A 19,926-nucleotide genomic window follows, 5' to 3' on the forward strand; every position below is an offset into this window, starting at 1 on the left:
GAATAAAATCTAGAAGATGTGCAAGATTTCAGTTTACTAAAGCATTCCATTTGACCAATATTTGTTAACAGTTCTGCGCATAAATACAGCGTAAAGAGCTGAAATGTATTATTGTGAATATAATAGTAATACAAATATAAATATATGAACTTATTTTCTCTGACATGACTTTAATTCGATATGTGTAACCGTGTTGCTGAACCAGTCCGTGTCGTTTGTTTGGGAAAACTAAAAAAAAAAAAAAATTATTAATTGTATATGCTGAACAATTAACATTGAAAAGTATAACAAAAGGTTACAAACATGGTGTTCACGTTTTCTGGAAGAAAAAAGAAAGAAAAATAAATAAATACTAAATAATAAGGAGGGTATACATCAATAATCACAATAGAAAAGAGGAGTTTAGTTCTTTGAGCGTGTCTGTAGTTCTGGTTGCTTTCAGATTTGACAGACCTTGAAGAGTTTCAAAATGAATCCTCAAATCAACTTTGAAGTGGGAGATACTGGGCTTCCTTTCTGCCCATTTACATTTGTGTATGTAAAACTTACCTAATAATATTAGAAGATTTAGCATGAAAAATGTGACTCTTATCTATATCTTTTTTGTTTGTTTGGGAAAAGGCTGCCTCGTGTTACCACCACGATTACGTCAAATGACGAAGACAATCTTTGGGTTTTTATTGGCTACGGCCGCCGGAGGCGGGGCTAACGCATCAAACCCGGAAACGAGCATAACAATAACGAAAACAAATGATTTGCAGTCTGTACACTTTCCATACTATAATAGGACAAACTATTGCACTTTTCACAAGTACTGTGCACACATTGACCCATAGAAATGTCTTAATATCCTCAGGACGCCAAACAAACAATCTTTTAGTGTCAAACTATAAATAATGCATTGAATTCATCTGAAATGATGCTCACATATTTTATAAATGGATACTATTTCAAGCTTGGTAATATGACATCTACACAATTGGTAATATCTGATCAAAAATGACTTAAATTCGACCTTTAAGACGTTGAACGTTGTCCACAGACAATAACTTGAGACTTGTATTGCGGTGACTACCACACATAGCTTTCTTCTTCTTCTTTTAGGATTTAATGGCGGTTGGCAAACCAACTTAAAAGGTGCATTCCCACACATAGCTTTAAAGTGGCTAAAAATGAATTCAGTCTGACAAATGCGTATGGACAGATGAAACTGCAATATTTATGAACATTGAACAATATTGACTATAAGGTGTAGTTCACAGATGGGGGAACTGTCTGAGATCTAGTCGTGGTGAAGGGGAGGAGATAAGCTTGATTTGTTCATTCTTCAACCACTGGGGCTCTTCTGCATCTTCGCCATATAACAAACGCGAGGAAATTAAGCGAAAACACGGCATGAGCTCGACGGAAACCGGCGGCACCGACGCAGCTGCCACCTTTTAACAACCGGACGCGCGTTTCCTCTCCGGTTGACCGACTGTGCAGTGTTCGGGATGGGCAAGGAGGTGAACGGCGTCTCTCGGAGTCGCTTTGAGGCGAGTAGCCACTGTTTATTTGGCAGATTGACATGTCGATGTAAATAATCGTGCGCTTTTACTCCTAAACGTCTTAAATCATTGAGGATTATGAGTGTTGTTGCAGTAGAAGAGGCCGAGCTTCCGCAGTCATACACATGAGTTCAGCTCTTCTAAGCACTTGTCAGTCTGTAAAACACGTTCAGTAATGTATGTTGACTAAAGGCAACACCAAATCCGGTGTTATGTCTCTTTCAAGTCGCTATATTTAGTTTCTTGTCAGGTCTACTTTGTGTCGGATTGTATAAACACAACCATTGTTCCAAGCTCAACCACAAAAGGTGCTTTAATATTTCTCTGTTATTTACGCGAAGCAACAGTAGGTTGGGATCTACGTTTCGATGGCTTTTCTCAATTAAACTGGTTAGCTGAGATTATAGGAGACAGATAATGGTGGTAGGCCCACAGGCTGAAGTGGGGAAAAACAGCCGGCCAAAACAAAAGCTGGATATATATACACGGGCCTTTACGCGTAAAAACACAAGCGCATCACAACTCTTTACTACATAGGACAGTTGGGCCTGTTTACGCAAACATTTAGTTTGTTGCTTCCCTCGAAGACGCAAGACCAACCGTGTTTAAACAAGTTATTACTGTGTTTACATCGGGTGTGCCTCAAAACTTAGTGAGCTGACTACTTAGACTGCATTTTCGAGGCATATCAGCAGCGTGCTGCAGTTTTGGCCGTCTGTGATGCTGTCTAGGTAGGCGGCTTACTAGGGTTGACACACAGCCGTAGTGTTGAGGCATATGGCATTGATGCTATGCTTTAATATCGGGGGTAGTTGCTCTTAAAGAGCAGATGTAGACATGCAATGTCAAAGTGAATGCATTGTAGGCAGTTACTAAAGAATATTTTGTTATGTAGTGCCCCAGTGTTGATCTACCCTGTAATATGTTGGAATACAATCCTATCCTAACCAAAATATACCATGGTGTCCAGTTTCCACCAGGTGTTTAACTCTCTATACACAGTAGACACGACTTTAAAAGCCATTTGAACCATTCAGGGCGTGACATTACTGACAAATCACCAATCATTTTACATAGACTAACTGTCCTCTTTGTATGACATTTTAATTTCTGATAACAATTTCAGCATGGCTGATGTGAAAGTGACATTGCACCAAGTATAAAAGAATGGGAATTATTAAATAAGCACTCAGTAGTTATAATCATAATACATTTATTTGTGATAAAGTTCATGCATTATTGATAACTTATACTAGACACAAATGCCATAAAAACCACATGCGTATTCTGAAGCATGCTTATTAACATTTGAAGGACCTCCCATAATTATGACTTTACAATAATAACCAGGACATTTAAGTGGAAATTATGATTACTAGGTTAGTTTTTGTTAAGATACAAGGCCTAGTTGCAGTATTTCTATTGCAAAGACATGAATGTAATTAGTATTTAAGAAGCACTGCATTGTTACCGGCTTAGGCCTGTTTCTTTTTTTTAAGGATCTGAGTGATTATCTGGACATTGTTTTGGTGACAGCAGCATGAGAGTTATATTTACAAATAACTGACAAGCTCGTCTTATGCCCAGTTGCTTGATTGTAGCAATATTGCCTGAAAATAGGGATATAGCATACAACAGTTTTATTACTGTGCCACACTGGGATTTTTAGACTGCCTGCAAATGTGCCGTTGTAATTTGGATACTCTTGACAGTGTTACTGAGGAAATGGGGTTGTTTATGGGTCAACAGATATCCGGGCCGATCAGAGCACTAGAAGCTGTTGCATTACATGTAAAAGGAAGTGAGTCACTTTTTACTGGAGACATTTAGATATATAAAAGGGATCTGGTCATGAGAAAAGTCATCTGGCGATATACAGTGTTTCAGATGAGCCGGAAACAAGTGATCAATCATTCCTGGTTTGTAACAGTTTGCAGTCAGACATCACATGGCTCATCCTTAAACAAACCGAAGGAAAGTCGCCCCATACAGCATGGATGGGGGAAAAGAAAGAGGAACAACACAAATGTGAGTCAATGCTTTAAAGGGACCGTTCACCCAAAAATGAAAGTTCAGTCATCATTTACTCCCCCTCATGTAATTTCAAACCTGTAATGACTTACTTTCTTTCTTTGTAACACTAGAAGATTTTTAACAATGTCTAAGCAGTTTTTCCTTTACAATGACAGTCTCTGGAGTTGTGAAGCTGTAAAAAATATGACTAAAGGCCCGTTCACACCAAAAACGAACCATTAAGATGACAGTAACTATATTAGCGTCCACACTAATGTACGGTAACTTTCTGTTTATTATAAGCACACACTGCAGTTATGTCTCCTGCTGCTTTAAATGCTTGATCTCTTTAATGTCAGATGGATTCTGATTGGCCGTCAATGCTTTATATGTTCTTCATTCTGAAAGTGATTCCAACGATCTTGTTCAACCGTGTCATTATCTGTGATACATTTTCTGTGACGCATTTTTCACAATGCTTTGATTGCTTTTGCGTTTATTTCAAACAGAAACATTATACACGTCTTTACTGTCATTTTTAAAAACAATTTAATCCAACATTTTTGAATAAAAGTATTACTTTCTTCAAAAAAAAAATTGCTGACCCCAAACTTCTGGACAGCAGTGTAAATTGCTTTGGATAAACCTTTTGTCAAATGCATACATGCAAATGTAAAAAAAAAAGTTCATTTTTTTTGTACCCCCATCTCCAAATGGGTTTTCAAGAATGAATAGTTTCATCTTTTTGACTGATCAGACTGCTGGGATCAAATTCTTGTTCAGATCAAGATGGGCTTAGAAAAAGAAATCAGTGTTTTTGTATTTTAACAATGGACTGGCCAGTGCACACAGAAACAATGTATGTGCGCTCCACTATTCTTGGATGTGAGGTAGACACTTCTTAAAAAGAGGGAACATCCGGTCCGGTCTGAATTATTCAGCAGGACAATCTGTATCTCTTGTTACCACTTGGAAAAAAGGTTTTGTGGTTTAATGGGAGCAAGATAAGACCTCTGGTGTTAATTTCATGTAGCATATTTGGCACAAAGTCAAGCCTGTAGGGCAAAATTCTATATGCAAAAAAAACTTTTGATAAAAAACTTTTTTTTCACAGAAAAATTAGATTTGTGTAATTGTTTCAATGTTAAAATACATTCTGCACTACTGCCAATATACAGAAAGTGACAAAATAATAAAAAAGGATCTTTACCTTGAAATATTATGTCTACTTTATAGGAGTAGTTACTCCAAAATTAGATAAAAAATTTACTTACCCCCTTAAGGCTATCCAAGATGTAGATGAGTTTTTCTTCATCAGAACAAATTTGGAGAAATTTAGCATTACATCACTTGCTCACCAGTGGATCCTCTGCAGTGAATGGGTGCCGTCAGAATGAGAGTCCAAACAGCTGATAAAAATTATGAATTTGTTTCTTACAAACACACAGCTTTTTGTGGAAACTGGAGTCATGTGAATTGTTGTTTGTATCAGCTTTATGGACTCTCATTCTGACGGCACCCATTCACTGCAGAGGATCCATTGCTGAGCAGGTGATTTGATTATGAACTGAAAATATAAAAATAAAAGCTAATTAGACATTATTGTTAATCCATTGCTGCACATTTTAGGAAGCAGTAACTGACATTTGTGTAACTTGAAAGTTAAAATAGATTTGATGCACTCTTTTCATAATTTCATTGTTTGATACATAAAGCAAACGTAACTTAATTTGATGTCTACATAATGCTTTAAAGGACCTTGTTCTGCTCACATAAGAATATAAAAGACACTTCAACCTTGTGGTCATTATTGACTTCTTGTTGTATTGTTGAAAGTGTGTGATTTGCTGTAGCACACAAACTGTAAAACCCTGTTGTTGACCTTTGAACTCATGAGCCACACAGTTTTATAAATGCATGTCTTTCTGTCTCCTCAGATGTTCTCCAATAATGACGAGGCTGTTATCAACAAGAAGCTGCCGAAGGAACTGTTGTTACGGTTGGTGTGAAAGCCATTCAGCACTTCTCTCTCTTCCTGCTTCATTTCCTTATTTTAATAATGTCGTCTTGTTAATCTTAATCATCTCGATCTTCTTCATCTCTCCCTGTCTTTGCTGTTTTTAGAGCAAAGACTTGTTTTCGAACAAACAGAAATAATGAAGACTTTAATGACTCTCCTATCACAGCTTTCTGTTAATGAGTTTTGCTAATAGTTCTGATGTTTTTCTGCAGAATTTTCTCATTTCTGGATGTAGTCACACTTTGCCGCTGCGCACAAGTCTCACGAGTAAGTGTGTGTTTTTTTTCTAGGCACTTTATAGATTAAACTGGTGCTTTGTGGCACGTTAAGTTTCTGTTTTGACATTTGCTCATTTCACGCTTTTAAGAGCCTGTCAAAACATCTATTATAACAGTAAAATATTTAGTGGATTGAATTGCTTGCAGTGATACTTTGTCAGGATATACAGCTACTTTTGAATGGCTGTCTATGGAGAGAAATAAAATATTATTCTCTTCTAGAATAATATTTTTAGTGAACATGTATCCGTAGTGGCTTGGGTTTCTGTTTCTCATTTTCTCTCTCTTTTCTCAGTCATGGAACGTGTTAGCCCTGGATGGCAGTAACTGGCAGCGCATTGACCTCTTTGACTTCCAGAGAGACATTGAGGTTAGTAGACAGTAGTTGCTCTTAATCTGGACAGTCCACATTTTGTTCTGAGTACTAAAACACAAGGAATTTCAGGCAGTATTTAAAGGGTTAGTTCACCCGAAAATGAAAATTCTGTCATTAATTACTCACCCTCATGTCGTTCCAAACCCATAAGACCTTCGTTCATCTTCGGAACACAAACTAATATATTTTTGATGAATTCCGAGAGCTCTCTGACCCTTCATAGACAGCAAGGGTCCTTACACGATCAATGTCCAGAAACATAGCAAGGAGATCGGTAAAATAATTAATGTGACATCAGGGGTTCAACCGTAATTTTACGAAGCTACAAGAATACTTTTTGTGCGCAAAAGAAACAAAAATAACGACTTTATTCAACAATTCGTCTCCTCCGCGTCACCCTGGTGCCATTTTGGAGAGTATCCACTGAATGTAAACAGCGTATGCTGTGCTGTGTCAGCCGCACCACATGGATACGTTTTCTACGTTGTTTGTGCTTTGAGTTGAACGTAAAACCACGGATCCACATGGTGCGGCTGACACAGAACAACATGCGCTGTTTGCGTCCAGCGGATATTGGCGCTACGGTGACACGGAGGAGACGAATTGTTGAATAAAGTCGTTATTTTTGTTTTCTTTGCACACAAAAAGTATTCTCATAGCTTCGTAAAATTATGGTTGAACCCCTGATGTCACATGGATTATTTTACCGATCTCCTCGCTACGTTTCTGGACCTTGATCGTGGTAGTTACCTTGCTGTCTATGGGAGGGTCAGAGAGCTCTCAGAATTCATCAAAAATATATTAGTTTGTGTTCCGAAGATGAACGGAGGTCTTACGGGTTTGGAATGACATGAGGGTGAGTAATTAATGACGGAATTGTCATTTTTGGGTGAACTATCCCTTTAATACAAAAGTGGCTAAAGATCATAAAACATGTCTTTATTTACAGGGTCGTGTGGTGGAGAACATCTCAAAACGGTGTGGAGGCTTCCTAAGGAAGTTAAGTCTTAGAGGATGTCTGGGGGTTGGAGACAGCGCTCTCAGGTGGGAAAGAGGGAGTGGATGAATGCTCATCTATGATGAGCACGTTTTCACAGCAAAAAGATGAAACTATTCATTCTTGAAGACCCTTTTGGAGATGGGGGCACAATAAATGAACTCTTTTTTATTTATTTTTATTTTTATTTTTTTTAACGTTTAGATGTATGCATTTGACAAAAGGTTTATCCAAAGCAATTTACACTGCTGTCCAGAAGTTTGGTGTCAGTAATTTTTTTTTTTTTAAGAAAGTAATACTTCTATTCAAAAATGTTGGATTAAATTGTTTTTAAAAATGACAGTAAAGACATGTATAATGTTTCTGTTTGAAATAAATGCAAAAGCAATCAAAGCATTGTGAAAAATGCGTCACGCTTTCCCCAAAAATGTTAAGCAGCACAACTGATTTCAACATTGATAATAATAATAATAGTTTTTTTTTTTCATCAGCATATTATCATGATTTCTGGTGGATCATGTGAGACTGAAGACTGGAGTAATGATGCTGAAAATTCAGCTTTACAATGACAGGAATTAATTACAATTTATATTAAATTAAAATTTGTAAAAATATTCAAATATAAGACAGTTATTTTAAATAGCAGTAATATTTAGCAATATCACAATATTGTTTCCACAATTTTTTTTAGACTTCTTTCAAAAATCTTAAAAAAAAAAAAAAATCGTACTCACCCCAAACTTTTGAACATGGTACATTTGATCGGTTCAATATTTGGGCTTGTATTTGGCATTAAAAATGCTGTCAGTGACAAATATCCCTATTAACTGACAGATATCACTGAAATAGGTGTTGTGAGAATCTTTTTGTCAACTCTACAGCAAAAAAAAGTCTGACCAACCAGAAATACTTTCTTCCTGTCAATAATTTTGACTTCTGGTTTAACGACATAAAAAAACCAGCTGAATTTGCTTATTGTGCCTTTGCATTTAAGTACATTTAAGATTTGCCGTGTATGCAAACCTTACGTTTATAGTTTAGAGCAAAAACACTTCAGTTTATTTTATTACTTTATGCAAATAGGCCTGTCAAGAAAGTAGACTGCAGCTTTAACATTCACTTTAGCAATCTTGTCTGCTTTCCATTCTGAAAGACGCTACGTTTATACTCAAGACATTATTGCAACTTGAAAGGAAATTCAAGCATTGTTTAATGTTTAATATAAAATGTGTTTTTGGCTCTCGCAGAACGTTTGCCCAGAACTGCAGAAATATAGAGCTGCTCAGCCTCAATGGCTGCACTGCATTAAAAATGCTGTCAGTGACAAATATCCCTATTAACTGACAGATATCACTGAAATAGGTGTTGTGAGAATCTTTTTGTCAACTCTACAGCAAAAAAAGTCTGACCAACCAGAAATACTTTCTTCCTGTCAATAATTTTGACTTCTGGTTTAACGACATAAAAAAACCAGCTGAATTTGCTTATTGTGCCTTTGCATTTAAGTACATTTAAGATTTGCCGTGTATGCAAACCTTACGTTTATAGTTTAGAGCAAAAACACTTCAGTTTATTTTATTACTTTATGCAAATAGGCCTGTCAAGAAAGTAGACTGCAGCTTTAACATTCACTTTAGCAATCTTGTCTGCTTTCCATTCTGAAAGACGCTACGTTTATACTCAAGACATTATTGCAACTTGAAAGGAAATTCAAGCATTGTTTAATGTTTAATATAAAATGTGTTTTTGGCTCTCGCAGAACGTTTGCCCAGAACTGCAGAAATATAGAGCTGCTCAGCCTCAATGGCTGCACCAAGATCACTGACAGGTGAGTGAAAGATGTGATGTGTGTGTTAATGTTTGTTGATTTCTGTTGAACTTCCTCCTTTCTTTCTTTCTTTTTGCAGTACCTGTAACAGCTTGAGTAAATTTTGTCCCAAACTGAAGCACTTGGATCTTGCCTCCTGCACCTCAATCACAAACCTGTCCCTCAAAGCTCTGAGGTCAGCGTTCGCAGATGCACACACTTGCTGGTTATGCAAAACGCTTCTCTAGGGCTAAATGACTCTGTCTGTGTCATTTTAGCGAGGGCTGTCCGTTGCTAGAGCAGCTGAACATCTCGTGGTGTGATCAGGTGACCAAAGACGGCATACAAGCGCTTGTGAGATGTTGTCCAGGACTCAAAGGCCTGTTCCTCAAGGGCTGCACACAGGTAATTGTGCTTTCACAACGTTCAAGCCTTCTTCGCTGTTCTTCCACCGTTTCTGTGTTATTTAGACACAATTATAAATAGATTTTTAATAAATCTTTAAATGTGCAGTGTGTGCCACTAGCACTGCCCACCCCCATTTATATATATATAAATTATTTCTAATTTAAATAATGCTGTAAAAAAGGAAAAATTTTAATATTATGATGAAAGACTTTAAATAAAGAAAGAAAGAAAAGAAGAAATTTAGAAGATGAAACGAAAATTAGAAATGCTGCTTTGGCAACTAACTGAATTATATACTTACTAAATTTTGTAATTGCTAAAACTGAAATTATGTATGTATGTGTGTGTATATATATATTATAAGAATTAAAAAGCACATAACTAAATTACTTAAATATAAACTAAAATGAAACTGAAAACATAAAATGAAAAGGTAATTCAGAATACTAATAAGTACTAGAGCCCTGACTCAGATGCATGCATTGATTAAAACAAATTAAACAAAAGGTTAAATTAAGCAGAAATAAAATAAATATAAAAATTTTTGATGCAAAAACAAACAAACCAAATTTTTTTTTAAATTAGAAATGTTGTTTTGTCAGTTAATTGAAAGTAGATACTAAAAGAAAATGAATTTATATAGAAATATAATAAAATAAAAAAAAGACAAAAGCACATAACAAATTAGCTGATACTTAAACTAAAATAAATAAAATGACAATATAAAAATTGAAGCACATATTGAATTAGGCCACAGTGGTTACAAAGAAAAAAAAAAAAAAGATTTGTCAGATAACCTAAAAAATGTGATTCATGTGTTAACATCGGGGCTAACTGTTGTTGAAAAACTGGGGGTTTTCATACAATGGCAACCTGGCAGGGACAAAAAAAGACAAAAAAAACGCCATAATGTATAATTTTATGGTAATAGTTGTCATCAATTCTGCAAAATGCCTCATTTTGTATTCTATGTAAAAATAAATATGCATGAAACAACATGAGGGTGAGTAAATAAGGACACAAGTTTTATTTTTGGGTGAACTGTCCCTTTAAATCCATTCATTATCTGTCTCTCTCTCTTATGTTCTATCTCTTAATAGTTGGAGGATGAAGCACTTCAGCATATTGGAGCACACTGTCCAGAGCTGGTCTCACTCAATTTGCAGACGTGTTCAGTAAGTCACACACATTCAGTCGTACAGGGGTCGGGTGTGAATATGTCCTGCGGATGAGTTCCTCATGCAGCTCTGTCTGTGTGTGTGAATCGAGCAGCAGATCACAGATGAAGGTCTCATAACCATCTGTCGCGGGTGCCATCGCGAGGGTGAGTAAATAAGGACACAAGTTTTATTTTTGGGTGAACTGTCCCTTTAAATCCATTCATTATCTGTCTCTCTCTCTTATGTTCTCTCTCTTAATAGTTGGAGGATGAAGCACTTCAGCATATTGGAGCACACTGTCCAGAGCTGGTCTCACTCAATTTGCAGACGTGTTCAGTAAGTCACACACATTCAGTCGTACAGGGGTCGGGTGTGAATATGTCCTGCGGATGAGTTCCTCATGCAGCTCTGTCTGTGTGTGTGAATCGAGCAGCAGATCACAGATGAAGGTCTCATAACCATCTGTCGCGGGTGCCATCGGCTGCAGTCTTTATGTGTGTCGGGCTGTGCAAACATCACAGACGCTATTCTCAATGCCTTGGGCCAAAACTGCCCTCGCCTCAGGTGTGTAACCCACACATCAGCTGCAATCCCCCATAAGCCAGTTTTTCTCCTCTTTCAAACGATGCATCATTGATCTCTGTGTCTGTGTAGAATATTAGAGGTGGCTCGCTGCTCTCAGCTTACAGATGTAGGCTTCACCTCACTAGCACGGGTGAGTAAACCATCCCACAAACACACTGCACAGCTCAGACCTCCATCTGTGCTGATCCTCCAGAGCTTCTAACAACACAAATCCAGCGTGCCGTTTCCTCTTATTTTCTCTCACGCTTTCATTTTTTCCAGAGTTGTCATGAATTAGAAAAGATGGATTTAGAAGAGTGTGTACAGGTGAGTCACAATGGGTTGGCATTGAGAGTAATGCATAATAATGTTTTAAAAACAGTATTAAATTATATTAATTCTACATGAAGAACATTGCATTTGATAAAACCCTCTATAAAATATTTTTTGTTGCCCACTGAAGTGATTAGTCACTTTTGCGGAAAATAAATCTAGTAACATTTTGAAATGGGTGAAATTTGAATGGAGACTCTAAAGAGAAGGAACTTGAAAAGTATGGATTATTTTCTATATATAAAAAAGGAATTTGATCTTTTTATAATAATATGTGTTTATTACCTTTGATTAGTTAAATAGAATAAATTATAAAATAAAAATCTAATTCATACAAACAGCTCATTCTTTGAGTAATATTTTCCAAATCATAAAAACAAAGACCTTATAAATGTTTGAAAAGGTTTTAAATTGTAAGCCTGAATGTATTTTTTTTAATTAAAATTTTAGTTTTTATTATCATTGTGTTTTTGTTTAATACTACAAGATGTGGAATCTTGTTTCCGCCATGAAATTAAACATAAAAATTGCGACTTTTTGTCTCACAAGTGCGACTTTGTTTCTCATAATTCTGGGGGATAAAATTAGGATTTGAGAGATACTGTTTAAACATAGAATTGCAAGTTATAAATCAGAATTTGGACTTTTTTTATTGCAGTTCATGCCTCAATTCTGAGTTTACATCTTGCAGTTCTTTTTTTTCTCAGAATTGCAAGAAAAAATTCAGAATTTTGATGCTGCAAGTTGCAATTACCTTTTTTCTTTTCAATTATTTTTATTCCATGGCAAAAACAGGCTTTCATATCTTGAGTACCACCTAGATCATAAAATATACTTTTATTAGTGGTCTTATCTTAAAGGGATAGTTCACCCAAAAATTAAAATGTGATGTTTATCTGCTTACCCCCAGGGCATCCAAGATGTAGGTGACTTTGTTTCTTCAGTAGAACACAAACTGAGATTTTTAACTCAAACCGTTGCAGTCTGTCAGTCATATAATGGCAGTCAATGGGCTCCACGGCTTTGAGAGTCAAAAAAACATACACAAACAAAACCAAATGAAACCCTGCGGCTCGTGACGATACATTGAGGTCTTAAGACACGAAACGATCGGTCTGTGCAAGAAACCGAACAGTATTTATATAATTTTTTACATCTGATCCACCGCAATGTCCAACTGTCCTGAGCGCGTTCACAACATCCGGCGCGTGACGTCAAATAAATTACAGCTCAGACCTCCATCTGTGCTGATCCTCCAGAGCTTCTAACAACACAAATCCAGCGTGCCGTTTCCTCTTATTTTCTCTCACGCTTTCATTTTTTCCAGAGTTGTCATGAATTAGAAAAGATGGATTTAGAAGAGTGTGTACAGGTGAGTCACAATGGGTTGGCATTGAGAGTAACGCATAATAATGTTTTAAAAACAGTATTAAATTATATTAATTCTACATGAAGAACATTGCATTTGATAAAACCCTCTATAAAATATTTTTTGTTGCCCACTGAAGTGATTAGTCACTTTTGCGGAAAATAAATCTAGTAACATTTTGAAATGGGTGAAATTTGAATGGAGACTTGAAAAGTATGGATTATTTTCTATATATAAAAAAGGAATTTGATCTTTTTATAATAATATGTGTTTATTACCTTTGATTAGTTAAATAGAATAAATTATAAAATAAAAATCTAATTCATACAAACAGCTCATTCTTTGAGTAATATTTTCCAAATCATAAAAACAAAGACCTTATAAATGTTTGAAAAGGTTTTAAATTGTAAGCCTGAATGTATTTTTTTAAATTAAAATTTTAGTTTTTATTATCATTGTGTTTTTGTTTAATACTACAAGATGTGGAATCTTGTTTCCGCCATGAAATTAAACATAAAAATTGCGACTTTTTGTCTCACAAGTGCGACTTTGTTTCTCATAATTCTGGGGGATAAAATTAGGATTTGAGAGATACTGTTTAAACATAGAATTGCAAGTTATAAATCAGAATTTTGACTTTTTTTTAATTGCAGTTCATGCCTCAATTCTGAGTTTACATCTTGCAGTTCTTTTTTTTCTCAGAATTGCAAGAAAAAATTCAGAATTTTGATGCTGCAAGTTGCAATTACCTTTTTTCTTTTCAATTATTTTTATTCCATGGCAAAAACAGGCTTTCATATCTTGAGTACCACCTAGATCATAAAATATACTTTTATTAGTGGTCTTATCTTAAAGGGATAGTTCACCCAAAAATTAAAATGTGATGTTTATCTGCTTACCCCCAGGGCATCCAAGATGTAGGTGACTTTGTTTCTTCAGTAGAACACAAACTGAGATTTTTAACTCAAACCGTTGCAGTCTGTCAGTCATATAATGGCAGTCAATGGGCTCCACGGCTTTGAGAGTCAAAAAAACATACACAAACAAAACCAAATGAAACCCTGCGGCTCGTGACGATACATTGAGGTCTTAAGACACGAAACGATCGGTCTGTGCAAGAAACCGAACAGTATTTATATAATTTTTTACATCTGATCCACCGCAATGTCCAACTGTCCTGAGCGCGTTCACAACATCCGGCGCGTGACGTCAAATAAATACGGTCGGGCAAAAAAAATTCCACGTTGTCTGGTGATATATCAAAATCGTCTTCCATTGTGATGACCTGTACTTCTAAATATCTTTAGATCATCGCAGTGCCAGTGAACACGTCCACAATCTCTCTGCACTGTGTAAAAAATGAGTGACGTATACGCGCGACAGATCGCTTCCGCGCATGCATCTACTATCATAGATGTGTATAGATGCCCTATTCGACCGCTCCAGAGTATAAATGTTTGAAAAGGTTTTAAATTGTAAGCCTGAATGTATTTTTTTAAATTAAAATTTTAGTTTTTATTATCATTGTGTTTTTGTTTAATACTACAAGATGTGGAATCTTGTTTCCGCCATGAAATTAAACATAAAAATTGCGACTTTTTGTCTCACAAGTGCGACTTTGTTTCTCATAATTCTTGGGGATAAAATTAGGATTTGAGAGATACTGTTTAAACATAGAATTGCAAGTTATAAATCAGAATTTTGACTTTTTTTTAATTGCAGTTCATGCCTCAATTCTGAGTTTACATCTTGCAGTTCTTTTTTTTCTCAGAATTGCAAGAAAAAATTCAGAATTTTGATGCTGCAAGTTGCAATTACCTTTTTTCTTTTCAATTATTTTTATTCCATGGCAAAAACAGGCTTTCATATCTTGAGTACCACCTAGATCATAAAATATACTTTTATTAGTGGTCTTATCTTAAAGGGATAGTTCACCCAAAAATTAAAATGTGATGTTTATCTGCTTACCCCCAGGGCATCCAAGATGTAGGTGACTTTGTTTCTTCAGTAGAACACAAACTGAGATTTTTAACTCAAACCGTTGCAGTCTGTCAGTCATATAATGGCAGTCAATGGGCTCCACGGCTTTGAGAGTCAAAAAAACATACACAAACAAAACCAAATGAAACCCTGCGGCTTGTGATGATACATTGAGGTCTTAAGACACGAAACGATCGGTCTGTGCAAGAAACCGAACAGTATTTATATAATTTTTTACATCTGATCCACCGCAATGTCCAACTGTCCTGAGCGCGTTCACAACATCCGGCGCGTGACGTCAAATAAATACGGTCGGGCAAAAAAAATTCCACGTTGTCTGGTGATATATCAAAATCGTCTTCCATTGTGATGACCTGTACTTCTAAATATCTTTAGATCATCGCAGTGCCAGTGAACACGTCCACAATCTCTCTGCACTGTGTAAATAATGAGTGACGTATACGCGCGACAGATCGCTTCCGCGCATGCGTCTACTATCATAGATGTGTATAGATGCCCTATTCGACCGCTCCAGATACGTTGACGCGTCAGCCATTTTGGAACGTATCGCGGCTCATAGAAACCGTCACTGAGGCATCTATATCTATGTATATCTATGTCTACTATGCTAGAGCACGTACACGCGTCACGCGCAGGATATTGTGAACGCGCTCAGGACAGTTGGACATTGCAGTGGATCAGAGGTAAAAAAATGATATAAATACTGTTCAGTTTCTTGCACAGACCGAATGTTTCGTGTCTTAAGACCTCAATGTATCGTCACAAGCCGCAGGGTTTAATTTGGTTTTGTCTGTGTATGTTTTTTTGACTCTCAAAGCCGTGGAGCCCATTGACTGCCATTTATAGGACTGACAGACTGCAACGGTTTGAGTTAAAAATCTCAGTTTGTGTTCTACTGAAGAAACAAAGTCACCTACATCTTGGATGCCCTGGGGGTAAGCAGATAAACATAAAATTTTCATTTTTGGGTGAACTATCCCTTTAAATTAAAGATGACAAGTTCTTAATATTATTTCCTGTTTTGTATTTTATATATAACTATATATTTTGAAATGTATAATTATTGTTAATATTATTACTCAAATGATTTTGTATGTTATTTTGGACAGAAATCGATGCAAACATACAACAATGTAATTATCACATTAAAAACTCGTGGCTTTATTTTCTTTATTTACTTACTCTATTTTCTCTATAGATTACAGATGGAACGCTCATCCAGCTATCTATACACTGCCCTCGACTCCAGGTTCTGGTAAGGATTAAAACACAAAAGTGTACAAAACAAATTACACTGCATATTTTAAAGTCCGCATCAAATGAAAATTCTGTTTTCTAAATGCGCCTCCAAGCTATCTTTATCAGGGCTTTTCTCCACAAATCTTCATAAATGTGATTAATTGCAGTTACTTTGAGTGTTATGGACTTGTTTATGTGTTTGGATCTCAGAGTTTGTCTCACTGTGAGCTCATCACTGATGATGGCATCAGGCAGCTGGGCAGCGGACCCTGTGCTCACGACCGACTGGAGGTGATCGAGCTCGACAACTGCCCGCTCATTACAGACGCGTCTTTAGAGCATCTGAAAACCTGTCACAGCCTGGACCGCATCGAGCTGTACGACTGTCAACAGATCACCCGCGCCGGCATCAAGCGCTTGAGGGTAAAGCCCTGCAGTGTGTTATTCTTTCGAATCTTGTGGATGTTCCTAAAAATAAAACCTTTTAGGGTATAGATTGCAGTGCTCAGTATGGTCCCAAGAATTGGGTTTAAGAAAATATTACAAGTGTAAATGTTTGACTAAATTGGGTGATGCATCATGCAAATTGGGATCATTCACTGTGATTTTGGTTCAGTTCATAATAAAAAAAAAAGTGGAGCAAATATAAATGTAACTGGAGAGATTAGTTAATTTAAAAATGTTTTTCAAATAATTGTCCTTAGTATTTACATAAATTTACCTAGAATTTTTGTTGTTGTTATTTTAACTAAATTATAGTTAAATTGTAATTGTAGGATTGGTTTTGAAATATTGCACATATTTTTATAACCTAAAACAAACCCATTCTATAAATTAGCATTTTATACAATGTATTAAAAAAAATACCAGAACACAAAAAAAATTGTTTACTATCCATTGACTATTATAGTATTAATATTTTGAGTTGGCTTTTATTCACATTTTTGTCTTTTTTTAATGTAATTTGTGCTTTTGCTGTTTTTATTGTTTAAAAACATATTTCTAATTAACTTTTTTCCCTGTTTTAGTCATTTTAGCATATTTTCTATTCTAATTTTTAAGTTTTTCATCTAATATTTATAGTTTATTTAGTTTCAGTTTTAGTTAACAAACTACTTGTGAGAATAGCAGCACTGATTTTGACACAAGAGGGCGCTAACACAGCACAGTCATCAACCTGTGCTTACAATCTCAAAATGGATAGATATTATCTATCTAACATGTATCAGTTTAAACTTTGGTTGTTTTTGCCACCATGCAGAATTGCTGTGTCTGTTGACGTTTATTTATGGTAACACTGAGTTTTAACATTTTAGCATTCACTATTTTTCATAAATAAGCAGTCTTCCAGGGCGGGAAGTTATCATATGCTAGTGAGCTTCCTGCCAGGTGTACATCCACAATTTTTTGAATCATTTTCCTTTTTTCTTGCATCCTCTGTAGACTCACTTGCCCAACATTAAAGTTCACGCCTACTTTGCACCCGTGACTCCGCCTCCATCGGTGGGCGGAAGCCGCCAGAGATTCTGTCGCTGCTGTATCCTTCTATGATGTAAAAGGGACTATGCATCTTGACCTCTCACCCCCTGATCTACCTAGAGCACATGCTGGTGGGTCCCCGGTAAGATCGGATGGGAGTGACGGAGAGACACCCGACACCCAGTCATGAGCTTTAATCAACACTACAGTCCATTCAATGGCTTTATACAAGACTTTTATGGTAATTAAAGTGGACGATTTGGGGAATGTGCTACTTTGTTCATCAGAAACTATTTGGAGAAGAGAACAGTGGGGCCTTTATGAGAAATATACGGCCACTACAAAACGTCATTGTGGTTATGCAGTCGCTGATGTTCTTTGTTTTTGGATGGACCAGCTCAATTTGATTCAAGATCATGGTAAACAGGAGACGATCACACGGTAACCAGCTTATGGATTCATGCCTCGTCTATAACACACAGTAACGGTGGTCTTTAACCTGTGAGCCCCTGAGGAACCCAGCTTTGAACACGCATTCAGACACATCTCTCACATACATACACACAGATTCTCTCTTTCTCTCTGTCTGTGTTGCTCTCAGTGGCTTTGTTAAACTTAGAGCAGAGAATGAATATTTTTGAAGCATGATAGTCTTCCGAGTCTTGCTTTTTTTTTTTTCTTTTTTTTCTTTCAGTCTTTACCTGAAAACCTCTTCGGAGTTTCAGCTGGCCAGTGGAGATGCAGGAGCAGATGTGAGGTTAAAGATTTAGGTGAGCGGGAAAACGGGAACTGTATTGAGCTGATGAGTGTGTGTCATGCATGAGATTACAGCATCTCGTGTGTGTGTGTGTGAAAATCTGTCATTCGTGATCATGCAGAGAAGGGCAGTGGGCATCATTCATGAAACAAGCAGAATGAATTTCTCTCATAAATCCATTAGTTCACCTATGGACACTCTTGGCCTTGTAGTCTTTAAGAAAATAAATGCCCTTGAAATGCACTTTTTTTCACATTTTCATGAATTTATTTAAATCAAATTAAATTGAATACAAAATGTAATAATTAAATAATGAAAACAAAAAATATACTTTGAAATATGGTGAAAATTATGAATTACAATTTGACAAAATTACGGCTTGATGCCACACAAAGAAAGAAAAAAAAACCCTGTTCAAATCATATTTAACTACCACATCCGTTCATATATATATATATATATATATATATATATATATATAATATATAATAATCACATAAAAAATTTATATATTCGTTAAACACAAAAATGTGATATTTTTATATTGTAATGCATATTTTTACGCTGAATCTCCAAATGAATGCACCATAAAGATACTTTAAATATGTGTTTAATGGCTTCTTTTCACTCTAAATTAGTGATACCAATATCGTATTGGTACTGTATTAAATCATTTTTTCACAATTTCTAAGGATAAAATGAATAATTATAGCCATTCAACATTACTTTATAAATGAAAGCCATCATTTTTAAACACTATTAGGCTTTAGAAAAATATAACTTATAATTGAAATGAACGTAAAACTATCTTCACGTAAACATTTAGCGTTTGTGTCTCAAATGTCGTCTCAGCAACTCAGATGAATGACAAATACTGAAGTGGTTTGTTTATATCATAATTAGTTTTAACTACATTAAAACTAGTAGTTAAAACAAAAATATTTTCATGATGGATTTTCATAGTTTTTAAATATCAAAATATCTATATAAAAGACATTAGTAAAGTAAAACAAATGGTGAAGGCAGGATAATAAAGCTGTAAAGACTATTTTTTACAGTTTTAAGTAAATTGAAATGTTTGAAGGAATGTTTTTACCCAGGGGTGTAAGAAAATATCAATACATGTGAGTATCGCGATATTTTGTTTGGCGAATATCGATATTTAAAAAAAAAAATGTATGCAAGATTAATGCCTGTTTTGAGTTTATATCTCGACCACTAGATAGCAGTCTTCTTACCTCTGAACTTAAACAGTGACAACGTGTGCGTTCAGCTCCTGCAAGGCTTGTCCAGTCCCGCCCGCTGAATGAACGCTCGCGCTGTTCACTTTCGATTCGCGATCACTCACACTGTGTAAAGGGAGCGCATCTTACGATATAAGATATTTGTCAATGAGCTTCGGAATCCGTTGAGTAGCAAATCCTCCACCATGGCCTTGTAGGTCATCCCTCCTCTCGACCCATGATCAGTCAAATCTGACTCCTGCAAGCACTTAAAGGCACATTATGTAAGATTTTTTTATTAATATATCCAAAAACCACTAGAACAGTGTTATATATTTTGCTGACTTGTTTACTT

At 35.9% G+C, this 19,926-nt stretch overlaps 1 protein-coding gene across 1 annotated transcript; it reads left to right on the forward strand.

The window, feature by feature from the left end:
• Positions 1–1,288: 1,288 nt before the first annotated feature.
• On the forward strand, positions 1,289–18,235 carry LOC107549884 (F-box/LRR-repeat protein 20-like). The gene is made up of 15 exons (XM_016231065.1): positions 1,289–1,535; positions 5,498–5,559; positions 5,793–5,847; positions 6,154–6,228; positions 7,184–7,278; positions 8,991–9,059; positions 9,139–9,234; positions 9,317–9,443; positions 10,547–10,621; positions 11,040–11,170; positions 11,261–11,321; positions 11,453–11,497; positions 16,072–16,128; positions 16,323–16,535; positions 17,556–18,235. Exons 1-15 carry the CDS (start codon positions 1,494–1,496, stop codon positions 17,661–17,663), a joined length of 1,311 nt encoding a protein of 436 aa, XP_016086551.1. The 5' UTR covers positions 1,289–1,493; the 3' UTR covers positions 17,664–18,235.
• Positions 18,236–19,926: the final 1,691 nt, after the last annotated feature.

This window comes from Sinocyclocheilus grahami, unplaced genomic scaffold (genome assembly GCF_001515645.1).
Source record: "Sinocyclocheilus grahami isolate Dianchi unplaced genomic scaffold, SAMN03320097.WGS_v1.1 scaffold382.1, whole genome shotgun sequence".
NCBI lineage: Eukaryota > Metazoa > Chordata > Actinopteri > Cypriniformes > Cyprinidae > Sinocyclocheilus > Sinocyclocheilus grahami.

What these genes read in the sequence shown, in the direction of transcription:
- LOC107549884 (XM_016231065.1), top strand. Translation starts at nt 1,494, where the DNA reads ATGGGCAAGGAGGTGAACGGCGTCTCTCGGAGTCGCTTTGAG. An exon ending in CCGAAGGAACTGTTGTTACG is followed by an intron (nt 5,560 to 5,792) that starts GTTGGTGTGAAA and finishes GTTTTTCTGCAG; the next exon opens with AATTTTCTCATTTCTGGATG. An exon ending in CTGTCCCTCAAAGCTCTGAG is followed by an intron (nt 9,235 to 9,316) that starts GTCAGCGTTCGC and finishes GTGTCATTTTAG; the next exon opens with CGAGGGCTGTCCGTTGCTAG.